Here is a 23,950-nt window from a genome sequence, read left to right as displayed (position 1 = left end):
AATAATATTTAGAACTATAAAACATACATAATCACTACATTAGATAATTGTAGCTTTTCAGCTTCTGTGTAAATTAACAGTGCCTGTGGGTATGCAAAATTTTCATTCGCATTTAGACAACTTCATTCATTAATCTCTCCTTCCATAGACAAAGATCTGTGCACTATTCGATTCCTTTTGTTTCGATAGTCTGAAGTTCTGAACATTGAATGAAGGATATTGTATGATTCGCTGTAGGAATTCGGGTGGTATTGAAAAAAATAAAAAAACACTTTTGTTCTCGTCGTTCGTATCGAATAGAACATGGCGGTGCTGAGCAGGACGTGTTGAAGATTACAATTTTTTGCATTCGCGATCAGCCATATCAATAAGCAATATTTATCGTAAAATTTTACCATTCTGTGAATTATTGTTACTATTTTTAGTTCAGCATAGTGTTCTAGACATTCTGAATTTTTCAATGATATTGCAATGAAAATTATTACTTCACTGGTGGTGTAAAAATAATTGTGACAAATATAGCACATTATTTCAGGTAATTCATTGTTTCATTAATACTAAACAGATAAATTTTTATTCTTTATACAGTATATTAAAATTAACAGAACCATGAATTATTAATCATGTGAATCTCTATTTTTGTCTTCAAATTTTGTAATGTACCTTGAAGTACCTAGATATGCAGTTGTAAGGTTTATTTCATGGATATGTAAGATATGATATCACGATTCCCTGCGGTCAGATAAATTATCCTAAAGAGATGTAACGTGATGTCCTTTGTGTGTATAATCACGTGTGTTTTAACTTTAGGTCGTTGGTAAGGGGTCAATAACTGCTGACTATTTCGGTATTATAGCAGAACAGAGGTCAAATAGAAGGATTTTCATTTCTTAAAATATGTTAAGTCATTACTCATTCGTCAGGATGTTATAATCCTTTCCCTAGGGACCATCTTGCTGAGTGCAACTGCATTGTACGCCTGGTGAATTCTGTTCGCGTGGAGGGTGCGGGGTAGTTGATGAGGAGTGGGAGGGGCGGGGTCGTCCGGCAGTCAGCTGTGCGAGTGTCATGTTGTCGCGTCGTAATGCGCCGTGGGAAGTGCCCCAAATTATATCCTTTCTATGGAATTTTCGTGAAATCACACCAAGTCCATGCAGATCATTGACCCAATTTTTATGAATCACAATCTCATTGCTTTACTTTGATTAGGCCAGGATATCAGTGTGAGTTTGTTGAACCAAGATTCATCTCAATTTGTATAATTATATTATAACAAATGTAATAATAAGTTCATTATATCCAAGAGAGAATCCTCATGCTTGATTAAAACGTAAAAAACATGTTAAAATGTATGGTTTTGTTGCATAATATATTGTTGAGCATTTTTCATTGTTAAAATGTTTTGCTTTAGAGATTGTTGTGCAATCAAAAAATTCAATAAGCGCTTGTTCAGTTTATGGCTGAGGGTTGCTGATAAACGGCCAATGTGATTGAAAAACTTAATCAACATTATGATTGCTATAAGCAATTATAAATTCATTTTAAGGTTCAGAGTTTCAACTTAACCTATCTCAATGTACTTGTGTTACATATATAGATAAATGAAAACATAACACAAAAATTGAATCTCTTTAATGACCTTGTTATAATAATTATAATTAAATGAGAACTATTCTGCAATACTTTTGTGAATTATATATCAAAATTATTATTTTATTCCCAAAGGTCATTTTATACTTGTCTGGAGGACAGAAAGTTGTGTAATAAATTTTGATGTTAAGCCACACCTAATTCCCATATCAAATTGAACATGCACATCCTTGGATAGGAAATAGGGACTTCCCTACACCATTAATAGGACACATCCTTTCTGTACAATGTAATATTGTTTTACATTTGAACAATATTATATTACATATTACTAGTTAAGATGGATTAGTAATTTTTCTGTGTGTGATGAAGTACTCTATAATTTCAGAAAGCCGTGGAGGTCATGGCTACACTCATCCAAGAGAATGGTATTAAAGAATTAAGCAAAGCTACACATGGAGCAGTTAGTAACCATGGAATGTCTAATCATACACATACAATGCCTAGACACATGGTACCCGACCATGAATATTGTGAAGCAGGTAATCCTGGACAGCCACCTCAACAGGGCCTGGATGTTGGAGATGGAGTTCAGCCAATGGCACAAGAGGAAGAGGAAGAAACTCCAGAAATTGACATAGTGATAAACAATGTTGTGTGTAGTTTTAGTGTTAAGTGCCACCTGAACTTGAGACAAATAGCGTTGAATGGTGTGAATGTTGAATTTCGACGTGAAAATGGTATGGTGACTATGAAGCTGCGACGCCCTTACACAACTGCATCAATTTGGTCGTCTGGATGCATTACATGCACGGGTGCAACAAGTGAAGACCAGGCTAAAATAGCTGCAAGGAGATATGCACGGGCACTACAAAAGCTTGGATTTCAAGTGCGCTTCAGGAACTTCCGAGTAGTCAATGTTCTTGGGACCTGTCGAATGCCCTTTGGAATTAAGATCATAGCATTTTCAAAAAAATATAAGGAAGCAGAGTAAGTAATGTTTTTCTGTATGTTGTACTATAAATAACATTCCAAAAATAGTTCTACACATAAATTGATTTTAATAGATCTAATCTCCTAAAATTAAGTAGTTAATTTCAAATGTACAATTTTTAAATATAGATTAGAAGTTATACATGTCTTAATATAATAATATAAAAAAATCTTTGTAAAATTTTAAAGTATATTTACTTGAAATCATAACTTATTATATTATTTGAAGTATTCAAAATGTATTTGTCTTTTACTTGTGAAGTAACAAATAGGTGCTAATTATATATATTTTATACCAGAATAATACAGGGTCAAGGAATCTTACAAATGAAATATTTTAACTTTGTTATGTAATAGTTATTTACTTACTGTATTTATTGATTCATTTATAAAATATCAATAAATTTTTAGCTACTTGCTCTTAATAGTCTGTCTTTATAATAATGGTGACATAAATATTATGTATTGAATCGCATATTTTTTATATAACAATGTATCTTGTATATCTGCTAGCTAAAAAATTCCTGTCCCTAGTAAGCATTTCTTCTACAAGCATCTTTTATACTACCAATATTAACAATGACAAGATACATTTATGATTTTTATGAGATTTAAAATAAAGTAATAATAAATTAATATTTATTTAAAGCAAATATAAATAAAATACTAGGACTAGACCAAGGCAATTTCATAAAAATAAATTTATGTAAGAGGCCTGCTGGGTAGATGCTGATAGTAGTAGTTAGTAGCTAGACTGGCTTCTCTTGTCCATAAGCTAATGTTTTTGGCTATAGAAAATTTTAATTCATTTCGCAACATTCATCACCTATTTTACGAAACATACATCAACAAATTTGTATGTTTCAAATAATGTACAACATTAACAATAGTAATTCTTATTAACTATTTACATATAAATAGAATTTCTTGTTTTGATTTTGGTCTTAAAATACATATGCTCTGGATTGTAGGCCAGTATTTTATTTTTTAGACTAGGTGTGATAAGTTATATTTTTGGAAAGGAAGTAAGATAAATGAAATAAGAACATCGTAACTGTGTATTGCTGAGATTTATTTGATTGACTAAAGTTTTTAATTACTTCTACTGTATCTGTTTTTGTGCATTCTGTGGTTTTCCTTGTGTCACATAGTGAAAATAGTGCTTGGTCCTTTTTAATGTCAAATAACAATTTAATACCAGTGAATTTGCCTTCCAAGTCTTCTCAATGAGTTCAAAAAGTTTCGGACCTAGCTTTAATAAAAAATTAGCTTATATGACATAAAAATATTGTACTCATTCCAAGTGCAGCTAGCGACTATGTGGTTGACCAAAACTTATTTCCTAAGTTATTGTGGTTCAATGTAAGCAACAAGGATGTTGTTTAAAAAACGGTAATATAGTAATAACTTTTTATTTTGCATTTTGAACCCGCTCTGGTTTGGGTGCATTGAAAAAAAATCATGCACTCCCCTCTTAGAGACATAGTTGAGGCTGGATACTTTGGCTGACTACCCTACTTGATGTAGGATTTTGAAATACGTTTCTGAACCTCACAATTAGTCTTTTAATATAATAAGTTTTTATGGTAGCTTTTTACTATGAAATCAGGGAATATATTACCTCGCCACCACCAGAGAGTTAATTTGAATTAGTCCACCTAATATCAATAACCATAATAACAGCATAACCATTCTAAAACAATATGATTATTATATTATGGTTTCGTATTAAATATTATGTAAACTTACATTGATAAAAGTACAACGTGTAACCATGGTGAAAATAATAATTTATTAATTTATGCATTGGAGCCATTAATAGCAATATAATGCGCAATGATAAATCGCTAACTTTAGAAAGTTCTTAAAACCTATATATTTTTTAAATCGAAACTATTAAGAACTACGACTTTGTGTTTCATATATAATAGTATATTACGGCCGGCCGTGCTTACTGACATTGCCAGAACGGTTGCAAACGCATTGCTGGTTTTTTAAGAAGAAATTCTGGGCTGGATTTTTAAAACTTTAATTTAACTTTTTTTTAAATGTTTTTAGCTATAGTCTCTAGATTTATTGCTTAACGACAGGTTTTATATTTGACCGGTCGTTATTGTTTCGGGTAGATTATAGAATTTAGGAAACTTAAAGCGTTTGCTTTGTCTATAAAAAAAAATCTAGAATGTTACGATTAATAATCGTCAGGCTAAAATTAACAAATTATTAAAGTGTACCGAGTTACAACATTATTAGAATATTGCAATGATTGCTGAATAATTATATAATATTTTACAGAAATTAATTGTAAAATTATAAATTTTATTTTTAATATCTGGTTTTCGTCATAACAGGCTAAAGTTTTGTGAAGACGTAGAAAGTTCGTTTGAGTTACTGATATTTATAAATAAGTCTAAAAATGTATCCCCCTCTTTAACAATAGCGCGAGTATGACGTAAATAAAAATTTCCAGCCAACCTTTTCGCAGACATGGCCTTTGAACTGTAAAAGTTGGCAAGACAAACAAGTGCCCAAAACAGGAAAACTCAAAAACGTGACGTTGGATATTGCCACACATTTCTATAGTTGATTTTATTGACGTTATACGGGGTCCTTTAACAAGAAAAGCCGTTACGAAGATTTTAATTAGTTTACCATATTTCAATGGAAGCTAAATTGGACCATGCTTAAATGGTTTAACAATTCCATTTGTCTATCACTTTTCTAGAGGTATATGAGCAGTGTTGGTCTAGTGGCTTTAGCGTGCGACTCTCATACCTAAAGGTCGTAGGTTCGATCCCGGCTGTGCACCAATGGATTCCTTTCTATGTGCACATTTAATATGACAACATTGTCGTTGAGGACATGTCTTATACTCAAAAAGTGGACCACGTATCACTGGAGGCTGATCACCTACTTGCCTATTAGATTTAAAAATGATCATGAAACAGATTCAGAAATCTGAGGCCAAGACTTAAAGAGGTTGTAGCGCCACTGATTTATTTTATTTTATTTCTAAAGGTTTAATCGGCTTAATACTAAAATTAATAGAAATTAGCAATAACAGTATTTATGGGATCAACTCAGGGCGACCTTGTAAAAATATATATTTTTTTTAATTTTATTATACGCGCTATTTAAAATTGAAAAAAATCTTTTTTAAGAAGGATTTAACATAACTCAGGTGAAATAGAGTAATACCTAGGTCGTAGGAAAACGGTATGTTACTTAAATTTTCGCTTCGTCATTGAGATTTAACTTTCGCGGCAAACACCTTTCGCTCATGATGACCTACCTCATGATATTCTTTCCTCGGAGGACGCGGAAAACTTGTTTCGATAACAATAACATGTATGCTACAATTGTGCCACTTGAATGCGTAATATATGTTTTTAAAAATAAATTAGTAATTTAGTAAACCAAACACAGTTTTTTTTTTCTTTGGCGTTAAGTTCTAGTGACTGCGATTCCGTTACAATGTGATTCCAAACATGCAGATCATCTTGCGATATCCATTCTTGGTGTCGAAATTGTTTTTTTTTTATTAGATGACAAAAACAATTTTTGGTTGAACCGTCAACTGTTGTAGTGTGCGTGTGTACCGATAACACTCACACATTGACGAAAGCTTGCACACATATGTACTATAAACAGTAAGTAGGAATAGTGAGGTGCGTTTTCGTGGATTGTATTACTAAAGCTTATCATTCGGCACTTGAAGAAACCCATACGGCTAGGGTACAGGATGCAGATATGTTAGAGGTGTTTGAGTACAGACTACTAGGCATCGGAAACTGCGACTATTGCACTAGCTTGCTGACAGAATTGCCCCTAAAGTTCTAATATGTAACTACTAAACGAATACATTAACCAGAAGCGTGTATTTTTTCTCAATATCCCTTTCCCACTCTCTCTTCATCGGTCTCAATTGCTCACTACCTTATCATGTACAAAAACGCTCCACATCTTCGTGATGTTCTGTAAAAATGTTATCCTCAGGCGTCTAAAGAATTTTCACTTCAACAATAATACGTTTACAGTATGTCTTGGGCCTCATCTAGCTCCCTATGCAACTTTAGTCCACACAGCTTCCACCGTGGTTTGCAGATCATCCCTCCATCGGTCAGGCACTAGCTACTATAATACCTACCTTTTGGCCCATCAGGGGCTGTAATTCAGTTGTGATTCTTGTTCATTTCTTCGTTATTATAATGAGGTTTAGGTTATTTTATTTTTTTCTATATAAAAAAAATAAGGTTGATATTTATAAAGTATAATTATTGGTATCGAAGCTTTGTTAGTGAGTCAATTCTAGTAAACTTTTGGTAATCGTTATCGGTTTTAAGAGGGAATTGCTTTTCTTTGAATTTGCTGCAGACCTCAAGTTCTCGTAGGTGTCTTAAGTCGTCACAAATATGTCAGAAAACATATAGAACAAATGGTTTGACAGCTGTTTTAAGTTTATCATTTTAACATACCTCCTAATGCTTAATGAATTTTAAAAAGTCTCGTCTCGCAGATAAGTTTTTATTTGTATATATTTACGAGCTGTTATGAATGAATCTTGATAAAAATGAAGCTAAATCTACACAAGTATGAGACTAAAATACACTATATCGTACGCAAATGATTTATGTAATTTGAAATAAGAATGAAATTCCTAAGATGCCGATAGCATTCTTGCATACCAATATGACATTTATTTATTAGTCATATTACAGCTAACATACACATAACAACAAAGCACTTAGACATTATACAAAGCCAAAACAGATAACATTGATAAACAAAATATATAAAACAGAAAACATAAGTACATTAATAGACAAAAATAATTAAAAATAAAATAAATCTTAACTATAACATTAAACAAACAATATTTCAGAGTATTTAGGATATCGTAAAGTTGTATATATTGTTTGATTTCAAATGAAATCAAATGGGTAAACGAATGGGTATTTGGATGTTATCTCTTAAAATATATTTTTTATCAGTTTAGATGATAATGATGGTCTAAAGTTTTGAGGACCATAAGGTAAAAACCAAAATAATAACTTACCATGCGAACTGTATCGGTATCATATCAGTGAAGCTGTCTTGCGAATGCGATGAATAATATTCGATTAGAATATTCTAATAATTCATTTAATTTGTATTATATTGTATAATTAATATTATTATAATAAATTAATATACGCTCTTTCGTACTGTAAAACGTACCTTGTACACTATAATTGTATCTTATGCCGCTTGTATCCTTTTATTGTCTTCTTTCTCTCATAAATCTGTTTTTCCGATGTCAATAGCGATAATATTAATATGTATGTGCGTCTTTTTTCAGCTATGAACCAGAACTGCATCCTGGTGTGACATACAAACTGTATAATCCTAAGGCCACATTGAAGATATTCTCTACGGGTGGAGTCACAATTACAGGTAGAGAAAACTCAATTATAATTAAGCGTTTAAAAAAAATATAGCAATATTTTTAAAGTTCTTTGTCATATATACTTAAACTATATTTTGCTAGGATCGAACTCGAATCGGCAATGTCACTTATCTAAAATTGTTACTTATATATACGTATACGTACGTACGTATACGGTTTATTTTCAAGATACTAGTCGTAAATGCTACGAATCGTTACGCAGCAGAGTGATTTTCTATATATTATTTTGTATTTACGGAAATTGTACAACGCCAATGGGTTCATTCACTAGCGTGATAACTTTAAACGCGGCTTCCGCGTTATCTGACTACCCAAAATTTAAATCTAATTTTAACGATATCTTATATGTTATTCATTTGTCACCTAAATATTATTCGCATGATACGATTATGTTTACGAAAGAACTGGCATCACAAGTCGACTAGGAAGAACGGTTTTGGGCCCAAAACCCACCAATGTAGAGATTAAGTTTTATTATGAACCAGATGGATCTGAATATCCATAGTTGCTCACCTGACACTTTAATATTAATCAATTTTCTTTTAGTTTTATAATTAATGAATCGGTAAATTTCTGTTTCTTCTTATTAGTTTTGTTTGCCTATAAGTGCTTGTCATATTGAACATAGTATTTTAGTTTTCTTATGTACCAATATGAAAGCATCGAGTTTTGGAAACCTTTTGTAAATAAATTCAAAATGATTTATACATGTAGGTAACAATGTATACTTCTGAGCGTAAAAGAAATAAATATTAAATGCTTCTAATTTGATATTTACTGCCAGTTCTCAAATCAAGGGCGTAGAACGGTAGAGAAGAACTCGCAATAAACATGACTTCAGTGATTAAAATAAAATCCTCAACTGGGTAGACTCCATCATCATGATTCACCTTGATACTACGTGTTTGTTCCCACAGTATGTATGCTCCTACATCACCAAACATGTTAAGGGTGAAACTTTCGGTTTTCGTAACACAAGAAGATATGGTAGCAGATGCTTACAAGCATTTTGTAAAAAAAAACTGTGTCGATTTAAAGGAGAGACGGAGAGCTTATTGCCAGTTCTTCTCGTACGTTCTACGCCCTTGATTTGAGAACTGGCAGTAAATTTAAATTTGGAAGCATTAATATTTTTACTGACGTCCATAAGTACCTACATTAAGTTACCTACATGCGTAAATTATATTTTATTCACACTGTACTTCACAAATGCTATAGTATAAATTATAAAAATATGTAGATTAGGACTGTTTTAATGGATACGAAAATAACTAAGTAGAAAAATCGATTTATTCACTTTAATCGATGTTTTGTGTTCCCATCACTATGAAGTAGCAATTGACAGATGTCAATTGTCATCTATAGTTATAACTATTGCCATTAAAAAAGAAAAATGTCATCTATGATCTATGAAATTGGTCCTACATTAGTTAATTAACGTTTCTAGAATTTCGATTTTATTACATCAGTTACTGCATATAAATAGATTTCCACAAATAAAGGACCGCCTTTTCTAGTCGGTTAAATTTTTCAATTGTAAGCCTTCATGTCACAGGCTAAAAATAAAATAAGGCTATTGTATTGTAACAAAGGCTTTTGTCGAAAAGGTCGTAAAACGTGCCAGGACTGAGTTTGAAGTCTTACAAATACGGTTTTATTAATTTATTAAGACCTTGTCCAAGTATTGTTTGTACTGAGTATTTGATTTCGAGATTTTATTTACCTAGTTAATACTGCTCATACAAGAATTCTTTGTCATTATTAACATTAATTATATTTATATTTATTTCGTAAGCTTAGCTTTACAGCTTTCATAAATTACATACAGTCAAAATCTATTATAACGACATCGGGACTTTTCTTTCTATATGTATATATATGTCACCGTAAGATTGTAAACATCGTTATATTACAATCTATCCAGTAAGATTGTAAACTATCGATAGATTGTGAACCGTATCATTATGATTGCAATTTAACGCATCATTTTTCGCTTGATTGTAATCTATCGATGGGAAGCGGTCAAATTGTGAACCGGCGTAGGACGGAATGCAACTCGCGCTCTGATTGGTTGAACGGTATGTGCCCCCGCCACCCCGGCCACACATCATATTTGTTTGTTATTTCTATTTTTATAATTTGTGCTTAAAGACATAATAATTGTTGATTTTTTTGAAATTTTTAATTAGAATTTGTGTTTGTAGTAGTATTAAATATTTCGTTACAATTTGTTTCTAACATATGTCAGGATTTCTAATTTTCTATTAAATAATAAATTTATTTTATTTAAGTGACACGTCTATTTCATTTCTAAATGAAATGAGACCGACCAATCAGGAAGAACTTGCAGACAGTTGACAATTTGACGCGGGACAGATTGTAATTTAACGGTTTCACTTCGGTAGATTACAATATAGCGAAAAATGATGCGTTAAATAGCAATCATAATGATACGGTTCACAATCTATCGATAGTTTACAATCTTACTAGATAGATTGTAATATAACGATGTTTACAATCTTACGGTGACATATATATATATATATATATATATAGCGTGTTGTTCCCACGAGAATGTAAGTGCGTGCTCCTATTTCACCATGCCTCCTGCTGATAGAGGATCTTTGTCATCTGAGAAACATCTTTGCTTTTAATTTATATTATTATTATTTATCACTCAAGATGTCATGTAACGTCTCCTTAAAAACATGTGTAAAACAAAAAATGGTGACTAAAAAGTGTGCCGGATAGTTTATTGCCAGTTCTTCTCATCTGTTCTACGCCCTTTTAAGAACTGGCATTTAATGTATATTTCTTTTTTTGACGTTCATAAGTGTATATTGTTACCTATATGAACAAATTGACTTCTTAAATTTCCAGCCCGCAGCGTCAACGACGTACAGTCAGCCGTTGAGCGCATTTTCCCACTGGTGTACGAGTTTCGCAAGCCTCGTTCCGCAGCCGATGAAGAGGCGGTTCGGCAGAAGCGTGCCGCCCGCAGCCGTCCGCCCATGGACATCCAGCCCCGCAGAGAGAAACCCCAGGACAACATGATGCTTGTCACCCTCTCCGATGAAGAGAACGATTGGGAGTGACCCGCCACCACCCGAATACACCATTATGAGCAATAACTATCGGTTGTCAATGAATTTGTCGGTTCATGCCAAAGATATTTATTAGGGCGGGTGCTTTAGCTTCGTTCCAGCCGCGGCGACGCTTTGACTATTGCGATCGGAGGCGTATTCCGAAACGTGAATCGACTTAATCTCCTTTCTTAATATTTCTGATTGACTTGAGAAACGTTTTGGAATACGCGCCTCGGTGATCCGAAACCAAATCGTAGAGAATAAATCTCAGTAACGATACTCAGTCTTTTCATTTGCCGTTTCGTAGTGATAATAGTGTTCACAATTGTTCTTAAGATGTGATGACTGAATGATGTTAGATTAGTGATTGTACATACAGCTTAGACATTATACGTTTCAATAAATTTGCGTGTTTTATTTTATTATTAATAAATGTTATATAGTTACTTGATTACATTCCTAATCCTTTTGGGATTGATTTGCTCCAGTTCAAACAATTTGTATTAAAAATTTGGCGATTGAAAAGAGTGGCGGAAAGTTTTTTGCCAGTTCTTCTTACCCGCTCTACGCCCTTGACTTGCGAACTGGTTGTAAATGTAAATTTACAATTAATGTAATTTGTTTTTTTTTTGACGTTCATAAGTGTACATGTTTACCTATATGAATAAAGATATATTTGAGTTTGAGGGCCTATTTCACAATTTATGGATAAAGGCCAAATAACTGTGCAAAACCTAAATTATTCGAAAGATAAAAGTTCCAAATAAGATACGTCGCGTTTCATGACGAATAGCGCTATCTGACAATCGTGAAACGCAACAAACACTGGTTTCTCCTACCAATAAGTAATAAATAGCTTATTTGGAACTTATCCGGAAATTGTGAAACATACCCTTAATATTAATTAGGCGTGTAATACAATTTCTACTATAAATATTAATATTAATTGCAAAAATTTAAAGTTTAATCACAACTGATACAAAATCTTTGTAACTTTGGTAATAGAATTAATAAAAGCTTAGACTGTTATAGAAGGCGAAATATGAATAATAAATCTATGAAAGATATAATAGATAGTAACATCAGTATCTCTTAACACCGGTTCCGTACATGCTCCCAGAGATAAGATCATGTCCCTCCATGCGTCTGATTTAAACATCTAGAATAGCGGGTCCTACCAGGTAAACATGGCCAGTAAGAAAAGTTATTCTGTTGATTCGTGAGTGTCATATTCGTCGCTGGTGAACCGAGGATGTGTTGGGCGCGGTGGGCGTGCCAGCCTCTGCCGATACTTTGAGTCGTGGCACGTTGGAGTGCGTATGTACGCGCTAAGGTCTACGACCGCCAATCTTGGAGTTCGCACTGCCGTACCTAGATATAATATTCATATATATTTAAAAAATACAATGTATAGAAGGCTGGTTCGAAAAGTCCGAAAAGTATGAATACTCAAATTTGAAATACAGAATGCTAAGTTTCTTGCCCGTTCTTCTCAGAACAAGGCCTGGTAGTTTTTCGAACGGATGGCGTAGTTTTGCTCTTTCGCAAATTTTGTAAACGTTTTTGACATTCGGACCCATCTAAATCTGAATAAACGAATTTTGATTTATTTTTGATTTAATCACATGAAGTCCAAAGCCTTCTAAAATGTTATATTTATTTGGAAATTGAATGCTGTAATATTTAATGTATTTGCGAAAATTATCTGCTATCGAGTGTATAAAAACGATATTTGCGCAGTGGCGTCAAAAGCGTGTGTAAGTCAGTGTTTATCATTCAATTATGAACTTATTACGATACTGAGGCATCTAAATCTTCATTTACATCGCAAGGAAAAATGTTACAAATTAATCGCCTGATTTCATTCAGTCACGAAGTTGCCTCATTCTGAATATAATGTTTAGGACAATCACCTTGTATCATAGGCAACGTATTTTCAATGTTAACAGTCTTCGGCCTTGCTCTTATTGATGGATTACGCGCAGTTCTTGGCGGTAAAGCCTTGAGAAGCGGTGATGCGATGGGCAAGGATGGCGATAGCATGCGTGTAGCTAGAACTCGCCGCTCGGGTGATGAACTAGGAGACCTGAGTGAAATAAATGATTAAATATGAAGAAATGTTCGCTCCGTTATTATTGGGAGCCTGGCCACATTTAGGTGACTGGGGATGGTGACCATGCATCTGAATAGAATAGAGAAAAACCTAAGTACCATGTAAGTTGCCAATGTACATAAATAAAAGTATTTAATCATTAAAATTACTAGGGGCTCGTCATTGGGTTTTGGCTTGGCTTGGGTGAACATTTGATTTTTAAACATTTTTTGGAAGATATTAATATGTTATTTAATATTTTAGAATTTTTTTTGTCTCATTCTTTCCTCATTATAATAGTATAGACTAGGTGTAGCTATATACCAGCTGTATATTTGCTGTATAGATAAAAAAAACTAGAAACCGATTGCGGTGTCATCGCCCATTGCATCAATCATCTAGGGCACCACCCAAACGCATATACAAAAATATTCACACGTACAGAAAACTTTATATATATAAAGAGAACAATCTACATTATTATATAGATAGGAAGAAAAGCAAAGGTTTTGTTTAAGGTTTATAAATACTCTGTAAATCACTAAAATGAGAATGAATGCGACACTGCAACAAATAAACTTCATTGTCTCTTAATTATACTCACAACCAAAACAAAAGTTTTATGGTAAATATGATTTAATAAGTATTTTTCTATAATGACCCATTACTTCCCAATAGGGCTTCGCAAATACCACGCAATTACCAGCACAAAAGTCATTTGGTGCCGGGTTTTGATCCCACAATCATTGGTATACTAACTGATTATAATAGTTTTTAACTATTTTCAAAAATAATTATTAAAACTGGATTTATAAACCTTTTCCGCTCATATACAGGTCGTTTTCGACGCCGCCTGCCGCGTGGTTCCTTCTTCTTAGAAGTTGCTCCTATTCGAGGTGGTATAACTGTTATGTGTCTGTAGTAGTCACATAGAGCCTTCGCTATCGATCGACCTATCTTTGTATCTGTCTAGTATTTAGGAAACTCTTAATTCCTGGCCTCCAAACAAGCAAATGGAATCACTTAGGTAAATATTAACATTTTGCATAAAATTTGGATTGATGTTATAAACGTTTATATACTATATACAAACCTTTTGCAAAGTAGAAAGAGTGACCTTTTATTCCTAATATTTTTTTCTTTCTCTCTTCAGTCGGTGGCTCATGTTTGAGCGTCGTGGACAGTACGACATCTGAAGCGGACAATCTGTTACCACCGGTTTCTGTTCATCACCTCTCTTATAACAGTGTCCCTATAGTTTTAGGGACGATTCTTCTATCTATCTTCTATATACTTCCATCTGATTGGTGAACGTGATCGGTCGCCGTCTGTGTAACCAAAGACGATCAGTTTCTTCAAGTTCTCATCAACTCTGCGTATTGCTTTTTCCCTTCTATATTTGGTATAATAAATATAGGATAATACAAATACTTGTTTTTAATTTTCCCTGTTATTATTTAATTACAGTAACAGCCTATTTATCCATACAAATTAAATCCAAACATCGTCATAAGATTGTACTAATGTGCATAAGAATTTTTTATGTAATATTTAAAATAACTATGAAAACATTATAAAATTTAATCAAGGATACAAGCATCTTCCGTATAGTGCATATACGGCCCTCTCGGTGTAATCCTTCGGCCACCCATAGATGCGAGCAATGTGTACGCGTCCACTGCGCCCATGGGCAAAGATCTACGGGCACTGCCCAAGGAAAGCGCATCGGTGTTGTACAGACACGACTCGCATTGCCATGCTTCGACTCGCATCGCCAAGAACTTGGGCAGAACTGCATGGCGTTCAAATCTAAAGGTAAAGATTATTATCAGAGTCTTCGACAAAGGTATAATATTTAATCCTTTTTGTTATAACGGTTTGTTAATACATTATCTGATATCTCATTCAACAATTTCTGTGTGTGGTAGATCAAAGACCTCATTTTATATATCATATACATTCAAGTTATGTTTAAGTAAAATGTTTAAGTATTAACTATAAAATATATGGCTGATTATTATTAGTTTAACAATGGTAAAAATGGCATACTTAATAAATATACAATTGCGAAAATTAAAAGAAAAAACTGTTTAAATAATTAATTCACTATAAAAAATTATAAATATTACCTATAAACGTCGTCATACGAATTTCCTCTCACGAAAACACCTTCGTGGCTAACATCAGCATGCAAATCAATGATAAAATCTAATTGAAGACCCTGGAACATTAAATATATTAATATATCTAATTGTGTGTCTCTAAACGCTGTGTTAATATTGATTGAATTGCCTGTCAATTTATTTATTTATAAATTCTAAAACAATTTGTGCGCATAAAATAATATAAGGAAATATAACATCATAACTTTACACACATACACATCGATTATATGAGAATATAATCAAGCTGGCAAGGGAAAAAAATAAACGAGCTACCACAAATAAAATAAATAACTAAAATAGGAATAATAACTTAAATATAAAAAAAATATATAAAAATAAAAACTTAAATTTCATAAACAAAGTTATGGTAAGTTGGAAGACTGTTGTAAATTATATTCAGTGGCGTAGCGTGCCTTGTCGGGGCCCCGTATAAAAAATTTTTTGGAGGCCCTTAGGTATATGGAGGTAAAGATTTTTCACAAAAGAAAACAAATATTGTGAGGAGTAATATTTATTTATCACATAATTTACCCATTTTACAAATAAAAATCGAATTTTAAATATTCACTCTCCTTGCCTTTTTATCGGCAAACTGATTTATTAAATCATTTATGGCTGATGATGATTTTAGTTTTTCTAAAGTTTCTGCCTCTATGGACAATAGTGAGATGTCTGACAGCCGTTCTTGTCCCATCGAAGTTCTTAAGTAATTTTTTATTAGTTTTAATTTTGAAAAACTTCTTTCTGCCGTTGCGGTTGTAACTGGAAGGGCCAAGAATAAAAAGCATGCTGTGATTACCTCGGGAAAACTGGATGCAAGACTATTGAATTTTACTAGCAATAATTCAATGAGTTCTTTAATGGAATAATTTTTTTTAATTTCAGAATTTAAGCATGTTTTTAGAGCCTTTAATTGGTCACAAAGATTAAGTGAGATGTCTTTACTGTATTTAGCAGACCTAAATAGTTCCTAACGTTAGTACCAAGCAAACTAATAATTTCGTTTTGAATCGTAGGGCTTAAATAATTTATTTCACCTTTCGGTTTTAGAAAAATTTCTTTTAAAGTTGCATCATAGTTAGATAGCAGACGTGAAATTGCCAGAATCAGAATCATGCCCCTCAAAGGTAGATTACAAGATACTAAAGTAATTATAACATTAATTATACGATGCAGTACATCTCTCCAGAATGTAATTTTACTATCGATTTCACTTTTCAATAGAGTATCGATGGTATTTCCTTGCAACCAATTATTATAAGAGAGTGAGCCAACTTTTGAACGCACGCTTAAGGCGGGAAAAAAAGGAATTGCTTTATAGAATTTTGTCATTTGTAAAATAAAATAAATTAGAAAGTTTTTATTCTTTTTCTTTACACACTTTGGGGGCCCCCGTGGCCCGGGGGCCCCGTATAATTGATACGGCAAATACGGCGGTAGCTACGCCCCTGATTATATTATCAATATTTAGGTACATCAATCAAATTGTAAGAGCGAGATTACCTATTTACCATTTAAAGTAGCAGATTAAAGACTTCAAGTCCAGGGATCATATTCTAAAAAATAATTAACTAGTGTAATGATAAAATGTAATTTTGTCATCAAAAAAAAAAAACAAAAACCGCGAACCATCAAAAAAAAAACTATAAATAAATAAAAATAAATAGCATTAGTGGCTTAATACAAAATATATACAGGGACATACATTTAGTATCTAAATGTAGCGAAAAGTTTGGTTTTGACGTTCATAAGTGTACATTGCACCTATATGAATAAATGATTTTGAATTTAGAATTTTGACAAGAAATTCAGTTTAACCTTTACGCAGTCCTTTTTTTTTTAGAATGGATCTCGGTGTTGGCCTTAAGGGCCTTTACAGCTCAGCTCGGGCTGTTTGGCGAGCTTAGCTCAGCCGGAAAGGGTGGGGTTCCCGCGACTCGCGCAAGGGCGTCTCCTGTGAGACTCGAGTTACGCATACCTTTTCCGCGGTGATCTTCTTAATGTGATCGTTGACTGCAATGAGCGCTGGGTGGGCGTAACTGGTCGCTCTATTCCAACACCTGTTCAAGTCAGAGCCCAGGAGATCAGAACGATGGTTGCCGAGAAAGACGCCGTCGGGATTCAGCATTGGAACCACCTAAAGATACATTACGATTGTGAATTGTGCTGTTATAGGTTTCTTTAAATAAAAATATTGCGCAAACAATGTTTCACCTATCATTACAAACTACGTACTCAGGACTTTGTTAGGCATTATGTAAAACCTCTATGGCTCAGTTTTTAACCTGTATTTACTGTGTGTACATAATTTGGCGATTCTGGTTACGAAAAAAGCGTCACAAATGGTACTATCATTAAAAGTTTTTGTATATTAAGTTCGCACATACCTGTATAACGATTTCGTTGCGCAAAGCTATCGCTTTTTCCGATGAACTTACAAGGAAATCAAGAAAACCTGTGAAAATTAATTAATTTAACAATTATTATAACTATTATGACAAAACAATATAATAACAATAACTATCTAACTTATCGTAACTAATACCTAACGTGTTTGATACCGGTCACACATATCCACTTCCAGGACAGAATAATGGAATGTCTATGTACATTTAGTAATAGTTTTGTCTATTAAATGTATTCACGCGTATTATCTGTTTCTACACTAGATCACTAAAAAACGGTCCTCAAACTTGTAACACCCCAATTATATAACATATTGTAATTTCACTCCTCAATATTCTACTATTGTGAGCCAAACTAAAGCTTCATAAGTGGTAGAAATTTATTGTATTAATTTAATTATATAAAAATTTTATTTTTCATTTCGAAAGCGATTTTATTGTAATTTTTGGAACTTGAGGATATTGTTACTTAACCTATGCTACAGGTAAGTGAATAAAATATATATTAAAATATCCAGTTTAGAAGTACTATGAAATATAAGCCTACGATTACACTGAGCGTGAAGCTCAAACTTTACGTTCTTTATAAGTTTGGAGTCTAATTTGTCTGTTAGGTTATGATTCAGAGTCAAGACTTTTGATTTACATTTGTATAACACGAGAATCAAAAGTCTCCGTTCTCAATTCTACCTTAGTCTACCGTGAAGTCAATATTGCAGTAACTACCTAGCCTAAAGCTTAGCGATGAAAAAATAATTAGTCATAGTAAAAATAATAAAGTAATAAACCTTGACAAATATAAGACGAAGGCGGTTCACCACCATGTGAACGGGCCAACAGGAGTACGACACGTTTCTTTGATTCAGTCTTTTTAGTTCCCTCCTCTTTTGCAAAAGTCTCCCTTCCAAATTGACCGATGGTAATCAAATCTATCCGACGTTTTTGCTTAAATGTCACATTTTATTGTGTTAATATAAGATATACATTTAATGTAAAATTTGTGGCCTAAAGTTCGGATATAAGTTTAGGTATATTCCGTTTGAATTAAACATGATTTTAAAATTTACTGATAAAAAATCTAATTTTAATTTATAGCTATCTAATCTATCAAAGTTTAGTTAATATCCTTACGACATTATATCGAGAGCTTTAATAATTTTAATTTCACTATTGTATATTTTCTATTGTGAAAAATTCAACTAAAAAAACTTAAATTTTGTTTAATTTGATTCAAAATGTTATATGTAAGCCACAGATACCTACAACAAATAATCATACTGTGCGAAATAAGTTAGGAATACATACTGTAGTCTGTGCAATAGACTCCCTTTTAGCAAACTCCTGCGCTTTCTTTTCCCATATACTAAGATGTTTCTGCAATTTCGAATATGAGTAGGGGTATGATGCAACAAATTGATACACGTCTTCCTCACGATCGAAACCGAAGGCGAAGCTTAGTATTTTTCGACCACGATGAACTATAGAGCGATGGTAGAATAATAAACGCCTAGGGATTCGTTGCCTGTAAATAAACTTATGATATAATTGCAGTCAGTATTTTTTAAGTATACGCAACATAGCTAGAAAATACTGCCAGCTTAAAACCACGGCGATCGAACTGTTTAAATTTATTTTAGTGTTTTGTTCATTTATAATTATTAATAGGTAGGTACCACTTTTATAAGTTTCATGTGAACTATATGACTCGTTCTATCATTAAATTTGAATTACAGTTAGCTGGTGAATTAATAAAATATATATTACCATTTTTGTCGTGATGTAGATCTAACAAGCGGTGTCATTTCACAGTTGTAAAGTGTAAATTCCTTTCCCAAATTAACAATGTTGAATATCACCCTCTGAAATACGTATTATATGAAGTTTAGTCTGAGAATGCGTCGAAGGCTTGGTGTGAAAGTCTTTTTTCATCACCTAGCCAAAAAAAAGCCTAGTAAAGACTTATGCCATTCCATTATTTAAAGGAAAGGTGATTAAAATAAAATACATGAGCGAATCTTAAATGGCCACATTCTACGTCCATTGGTGCACAGCCGGGGATCGAATATAACCTTAGGGATTAGAGTCGCACGCTGAAGCCACTTTGGACAAATTTAAGCCCCTAAAAATAATGTCACAAAGTATTTTTTAAATTACCAGGTACCGCAGAGCGTTCCATTAAAAGGTAATCATTCCACATGTATTTCTGCGTATAGACTGATATATATTTCCACATTGAAGGCTTATGGAACTGCCTCAGCCTCTCATAAATAAAATTTTATTAAAAAAAATCAGTGGCGCTGCAACTTCTTTCAGTTTGGATTTCAGATTTCATGATCGGATATTTATTTATACTTTTAATAATACCTGGTCTTGTTTAACGTTCTCCACCGTAAAATTGAACCAGAACCGAGACCTGGGTCGGCATGTATCAGGTCGTATGAACAGATCATACTCCAGTTCGGTAATATGATCGGCCCGACCTAAGTTTCCGCATTCATATGCGGCGTCAAAGCAGAGATGACCACGCTTCGCTTTTCCACTGTGGCCTGGTGGTCGTACGATCAGACGGTTGAGGTTGCCGAGACCACCCTCGCCGTCGCTTTCTTCACTATCTGAAGTTTATGATTTATTAAAATTCCGATATAGCCGTATAAAAAAAAAGTTTTCAAATGATTTTTTCATATAGGTAATCCAATGTACACTTGTGAATTTCAAAAACATAAATGTATATGAAATTCTTCTAATTTTAAACTTCCTGCAAGGTCTCAAATCAAGGGCGTAGAGCGGAAGAGAAGAACTGGCAATAAACTCTCGGTCACTGTTTTTAATCGACAAGTTTTTTTTTTGCTTTAAACAACGTTTGTAAGGAACAGCAACCATTACACCATGTTCTTTCAATTAATTAATAATTTAAACCAAAGATCTGTCATCTATCAGTAGAAGGCATGGTGAAATAGGAGCACGCACTTACATTCTTATGGGAACAACACGAATTCAAGTACGACCAGTAATCTCAAGTAGCACCCGTTCACGAGTATGACGCATGACCAGCCATCGGCACTATTATAGCCATATTTTAGGGAGAGAGACAATCCAACGCATGGACGGATATATATTTTTAAATCATAAAGAATATATTTGTTACGATATGGCGAGTCAAACAAAAAACTTATTAAAAAATTAAATAAAACTATAATAAATTTCTATTAATCCCTGTTAAAGGATAACCAAGTTTTTGAAATCTGCTATTACGTTTTACAAGGAAATTACTTAGTTTTTGTATAATTATTAGTAATGAAGACAACAAGCATCACCCAATAGATAAAACATACCATCCGGACCTTTTCTATAAATACTTGCGTGTTCCAGGTCATCAACTAACGCGTTCATAGCAAACGCAGCACCCACAGTGATGCTTTGAAAGCTAACACTAAACGCATATAACTTAACTGGCGTATAACATAGGAAACTCGTTTACCTAACACGCTAAGGTAATCGCTTATTTGATCGTCAATTGAAACTTTACACGAAACGGAATAGGGTTAAGAAAATCCAAACGACTGAAACTTATATAAAAAGATTTAAAATTGTGGCTTTGTTTGAAGTGTTATTGTATTTGAAATGACGTGACAGCCTTATGAAGTCAATTGCATGAACACTAACGATAGATTAGTAAATATAATGTATCAGAAGAACGGTGCTTTGAGTTAATGGCTGATTAAAGGAACCGTATAGCTTTCATTTCTGGTTAAGTTTTTTCACTTTCACTTTAATGTGTAGTACCAAGTATTTCTTACTCTAAGTATAGTAAGCTCCCACAGGTTTGTTGATTATTTATCAACTACTGGTGTTCAATAAACATTATTATTTTTATTAAAAGTTATTGTATTTTTCGCCGTTTTTAGGTAGTACACTTTAAAATATACTAGAGCAAGTCCTTCCTTCTTCTTGATATCTTAAATAATTGTGTGCCCCGACCATTACTGCGGCATCTTCAGCCGCCTGAAATGGCCTGAAATGGTATGGTCACTAGGAGCTGAGTCAGGTGAGTATGAAGGATGTTTAATAAATTCAAAGCCACCTTAAATGGGAGCCATCGCAGGTCTGAAATTGCGCCGGGAGCGTTATCATAGTGAAACAAAAAAACTTCTGCGAGTTTGCAACATTTGCCTGCCCCAGCAAGAAAAAGCCATGATCTTTCCGGCGGATGGAATTGCCTTAAATTGCTTCGGAGTTGAAGACGATAGTCTTTTTAAGTCATATGCTGTTCTTTCGCTTCCGGGTCATAATGGGAAAGCTGTTGTGAAGTTCTCATAGTTATGAGTCCAGCCACAAAATCGGTCAAGATTTTTTTGTATCAAAAACTTGGAGCTTTCAATATTTTTAACCATTTGTTAAGTCACTACTGATGTTGGGCGTTCCGTGCAGTGTTTGTCGAAATGGAAATAATTTCTCGATTGTATTCAGCACACCAATGCGCAACCATAGAATATGAAGGAGCAGAAATCACTTATGTTACCCTCAAACCTTCCTTTTAATTTATCGACGGATGCAAACAAATTTTTTTTTACTGAGTTTGAATTTAAAACAAAAGAGTGTAAAGCGAGGCAAGGCTGTACATTTTTCTCACTCAGGCTTTCGACGGCATTACGCCCCGAGAGTATAGCCAAACGCAGGTACTCTCTTCAACTATTACTTTGACTTCATTCGTTTCATAGCAATGAACTAAATCATGAGAGTCACACTCCGAGAGTATAGCTAGACGTAGGCACTCTCTTCGACTGTTACATTGCATTAATTCGCTATATAGCTATTAACATTTCATTATTGCGCTCATATTCAATTGCGATTGGTTAATATGGAGTAAAAATAAAATTCTCTATTATTCGAAAGCACTTCCATGACCCAGAAAACGTACAATCGAGAATAAATTGCTTTTTCATTATTATTATATGTAATGTCTAGGCTATGCCTGACAGTATTAGTTTTTTTCATTCCAAGGAGAATGTTTAGCATTATCACTCTTTATTGAACGCCCTTCGTATACCAATCAATTATGAATATTTAGCTATCTGAAGAGATGTGAAGTGCTCCTGTTCTTTTACATAACTTTGATTTCTTTTTTCAAATATGTAGCATATTTTGTGAGTCGGGTTTGTGTCATGAATATATATCATAGTATATGTAATATATCATACAGAGCACGCTAGACCAGTAAGCACATACTGGCGTATCATGTTCAGTGGTGAAATTCGAGCTACAATCCGAACTTCGGTGTACGAATTTATTACTTGCTTGTAAAAATAAGGTAAACATGAGGATATATTATTATACAGGAAAATGGTGAGAAAATAGACACGCCATAATATGAGCTTCAAATAAAACTATAATTATGAGAGACTATAATTATGATTCCCTTATGTCAATATATTGATTACGTATGGGAGTCACACTTGACGTAGTCTAGTAGGAGAAAGTAAAAGAAAAATAAATCAATATATGTTGTGGCCAAGTGCGAAGCGATCCTATTGGATATATGCCTGATTTTATACCATGCATGCACCACTGTAGTAAATTAAAGATTTCCATTTTTGGCCATAACTACTATATATAATATAATAACACAGTAAAACACTTACCGGACATTTTAAAAATTATCCCGTATCAGGCCATATTAAACAATCAATTATAAGTAAAGTCAGATTTTGGCTCCTTTTGTTTTTTCCTTCACCGGAAATCCGTTGCCATGTTACACGACACTGCGACATTATTACCACAACAAAAACAAATGAATTAATTTCAATATGGATGCTGACGTTTCCAGGTTGTAATGTGAAATCGTTGTCAATGTACCGTTTTATCGATACATAGTAGAGGTTGGGGTGAAGTAATTTTTGCTGTATACATAAACTAACTACCAATATACTAATAAGTAAGTAACATCGAGGAAAATAATAATAATTTAAAAAAAAGAGTGTGTGTACTAATATACACGCGTTAGAAGTTATAATTCTTTGGCGTATGGAAAAAATAAAATAAATGCAGTAGTGATTATCGATAAATATTACAATTAATAAAAAAGATTTTATTTAAATAATACGATTTGTTTGTTATAATAAGAATATAAAAATAAATTAAGTATTAGTAAATACTATCACCGTCGTATATGAAAT

At 33.3% G+C, this 23,950-nt stretch overlaps 2 protein-coding genes across 4 annotated transcripts; one reads left to right on the top strand and one right to left on the bottom strand.

The window, feature by feature from the left end:
- Positions 1–223: 223 nt before the first annotated feature.
- On the top strand, positions 224–11,519 carry LOC111002332 (TATA box-binding protein-like 1). 2 transcript variants are annotated; one of them, XM_045630466.1, is made up of 4 exons: positions 224–535; positions 1,979–2,580; positions 7,922–8,016; positions 10,910–11,519. In XM_045630466.1, exons 2-4 carry the CDS (start codon positions 1,994–1,996, stop codon positions 11,122–11,124), a joined length of 897 nt encoding a protein of 298 aa, XP_045486422.1. In that variant the 5' UTR covers positions 224–535; positions 1,979–1,993; the 3' UTR covers positions 11,125–11,519. The 2 variants fall into 2 exon arrangements, with proteins under 2 accessions (XP_045486422.1, XP_045486423.1); XM_045630467.1 differs by lacking the exon at positions 224–535 and adding an exon at positions 1,055–1,223.
- A 547-nt stretch (positions 11,520–12,066) lies between these two features.
- On the bottom strand, positions 12,067–23,473 carry LOC111002843 (cytosolic carboxypeptidase 6). Of its 2 annotated transcripts, XM_022273113.2 has the most exons (12): positions 23,417–23,473; positions 20,142–20,389; positions 19,542–19,636; positions 19,083–19,299; positions 18,566–18,722; positions 17,760–17,827; positions 17,351–17,509; positions 15,337–15,428; positions 14,802–15,016; positions 14,025–14,172; positions 13,029–13,201; positions 12,067–12,486 (listed from the first exon to the last, which is right to left on the bottom strand). In XM_022273113.2, exons 1-12 carry the CDS (start codon positions 23,421–23,423, stop codon positions 12,320–12,322), a joined length of 1,746 nt encoding a protein of 581 aa, XP_022128805.2. In that variant the 5' UTR covers positions 23,424–23,473; the 3' UTR covers positions 12,067–12,319. The 2 variants fall into 2 exon arrangements, with proteins under 2 accessions (XP_022128805.2, XP_045486532.1); XM_045630576.1 differs by lacking the exon at positions 12,067–12,486 and having other exon boundaries at positions 13,095–13,201; positions 14,025–14,176.
- Between the last annotated feature and the right edge of the window lie 477 nt (positions 23,474–23,950).

The sequence above is a fragment of the Pieris rapae genome, chromosome 12 (genome assembly GCF_905147795.1).
Source record: "Pieris rapae chromosome 12, ilPieRapa1.1, whole genome shotgun sequence".
NCBI lineage: Eukaryota > Metazoa > Arthropoda > Insecta > Lepidoptera > Pieridae > Pieris > Pieris rapae.
This window is presented reverse-complemented; position numbering and strand designations above follow the sequence as displayed.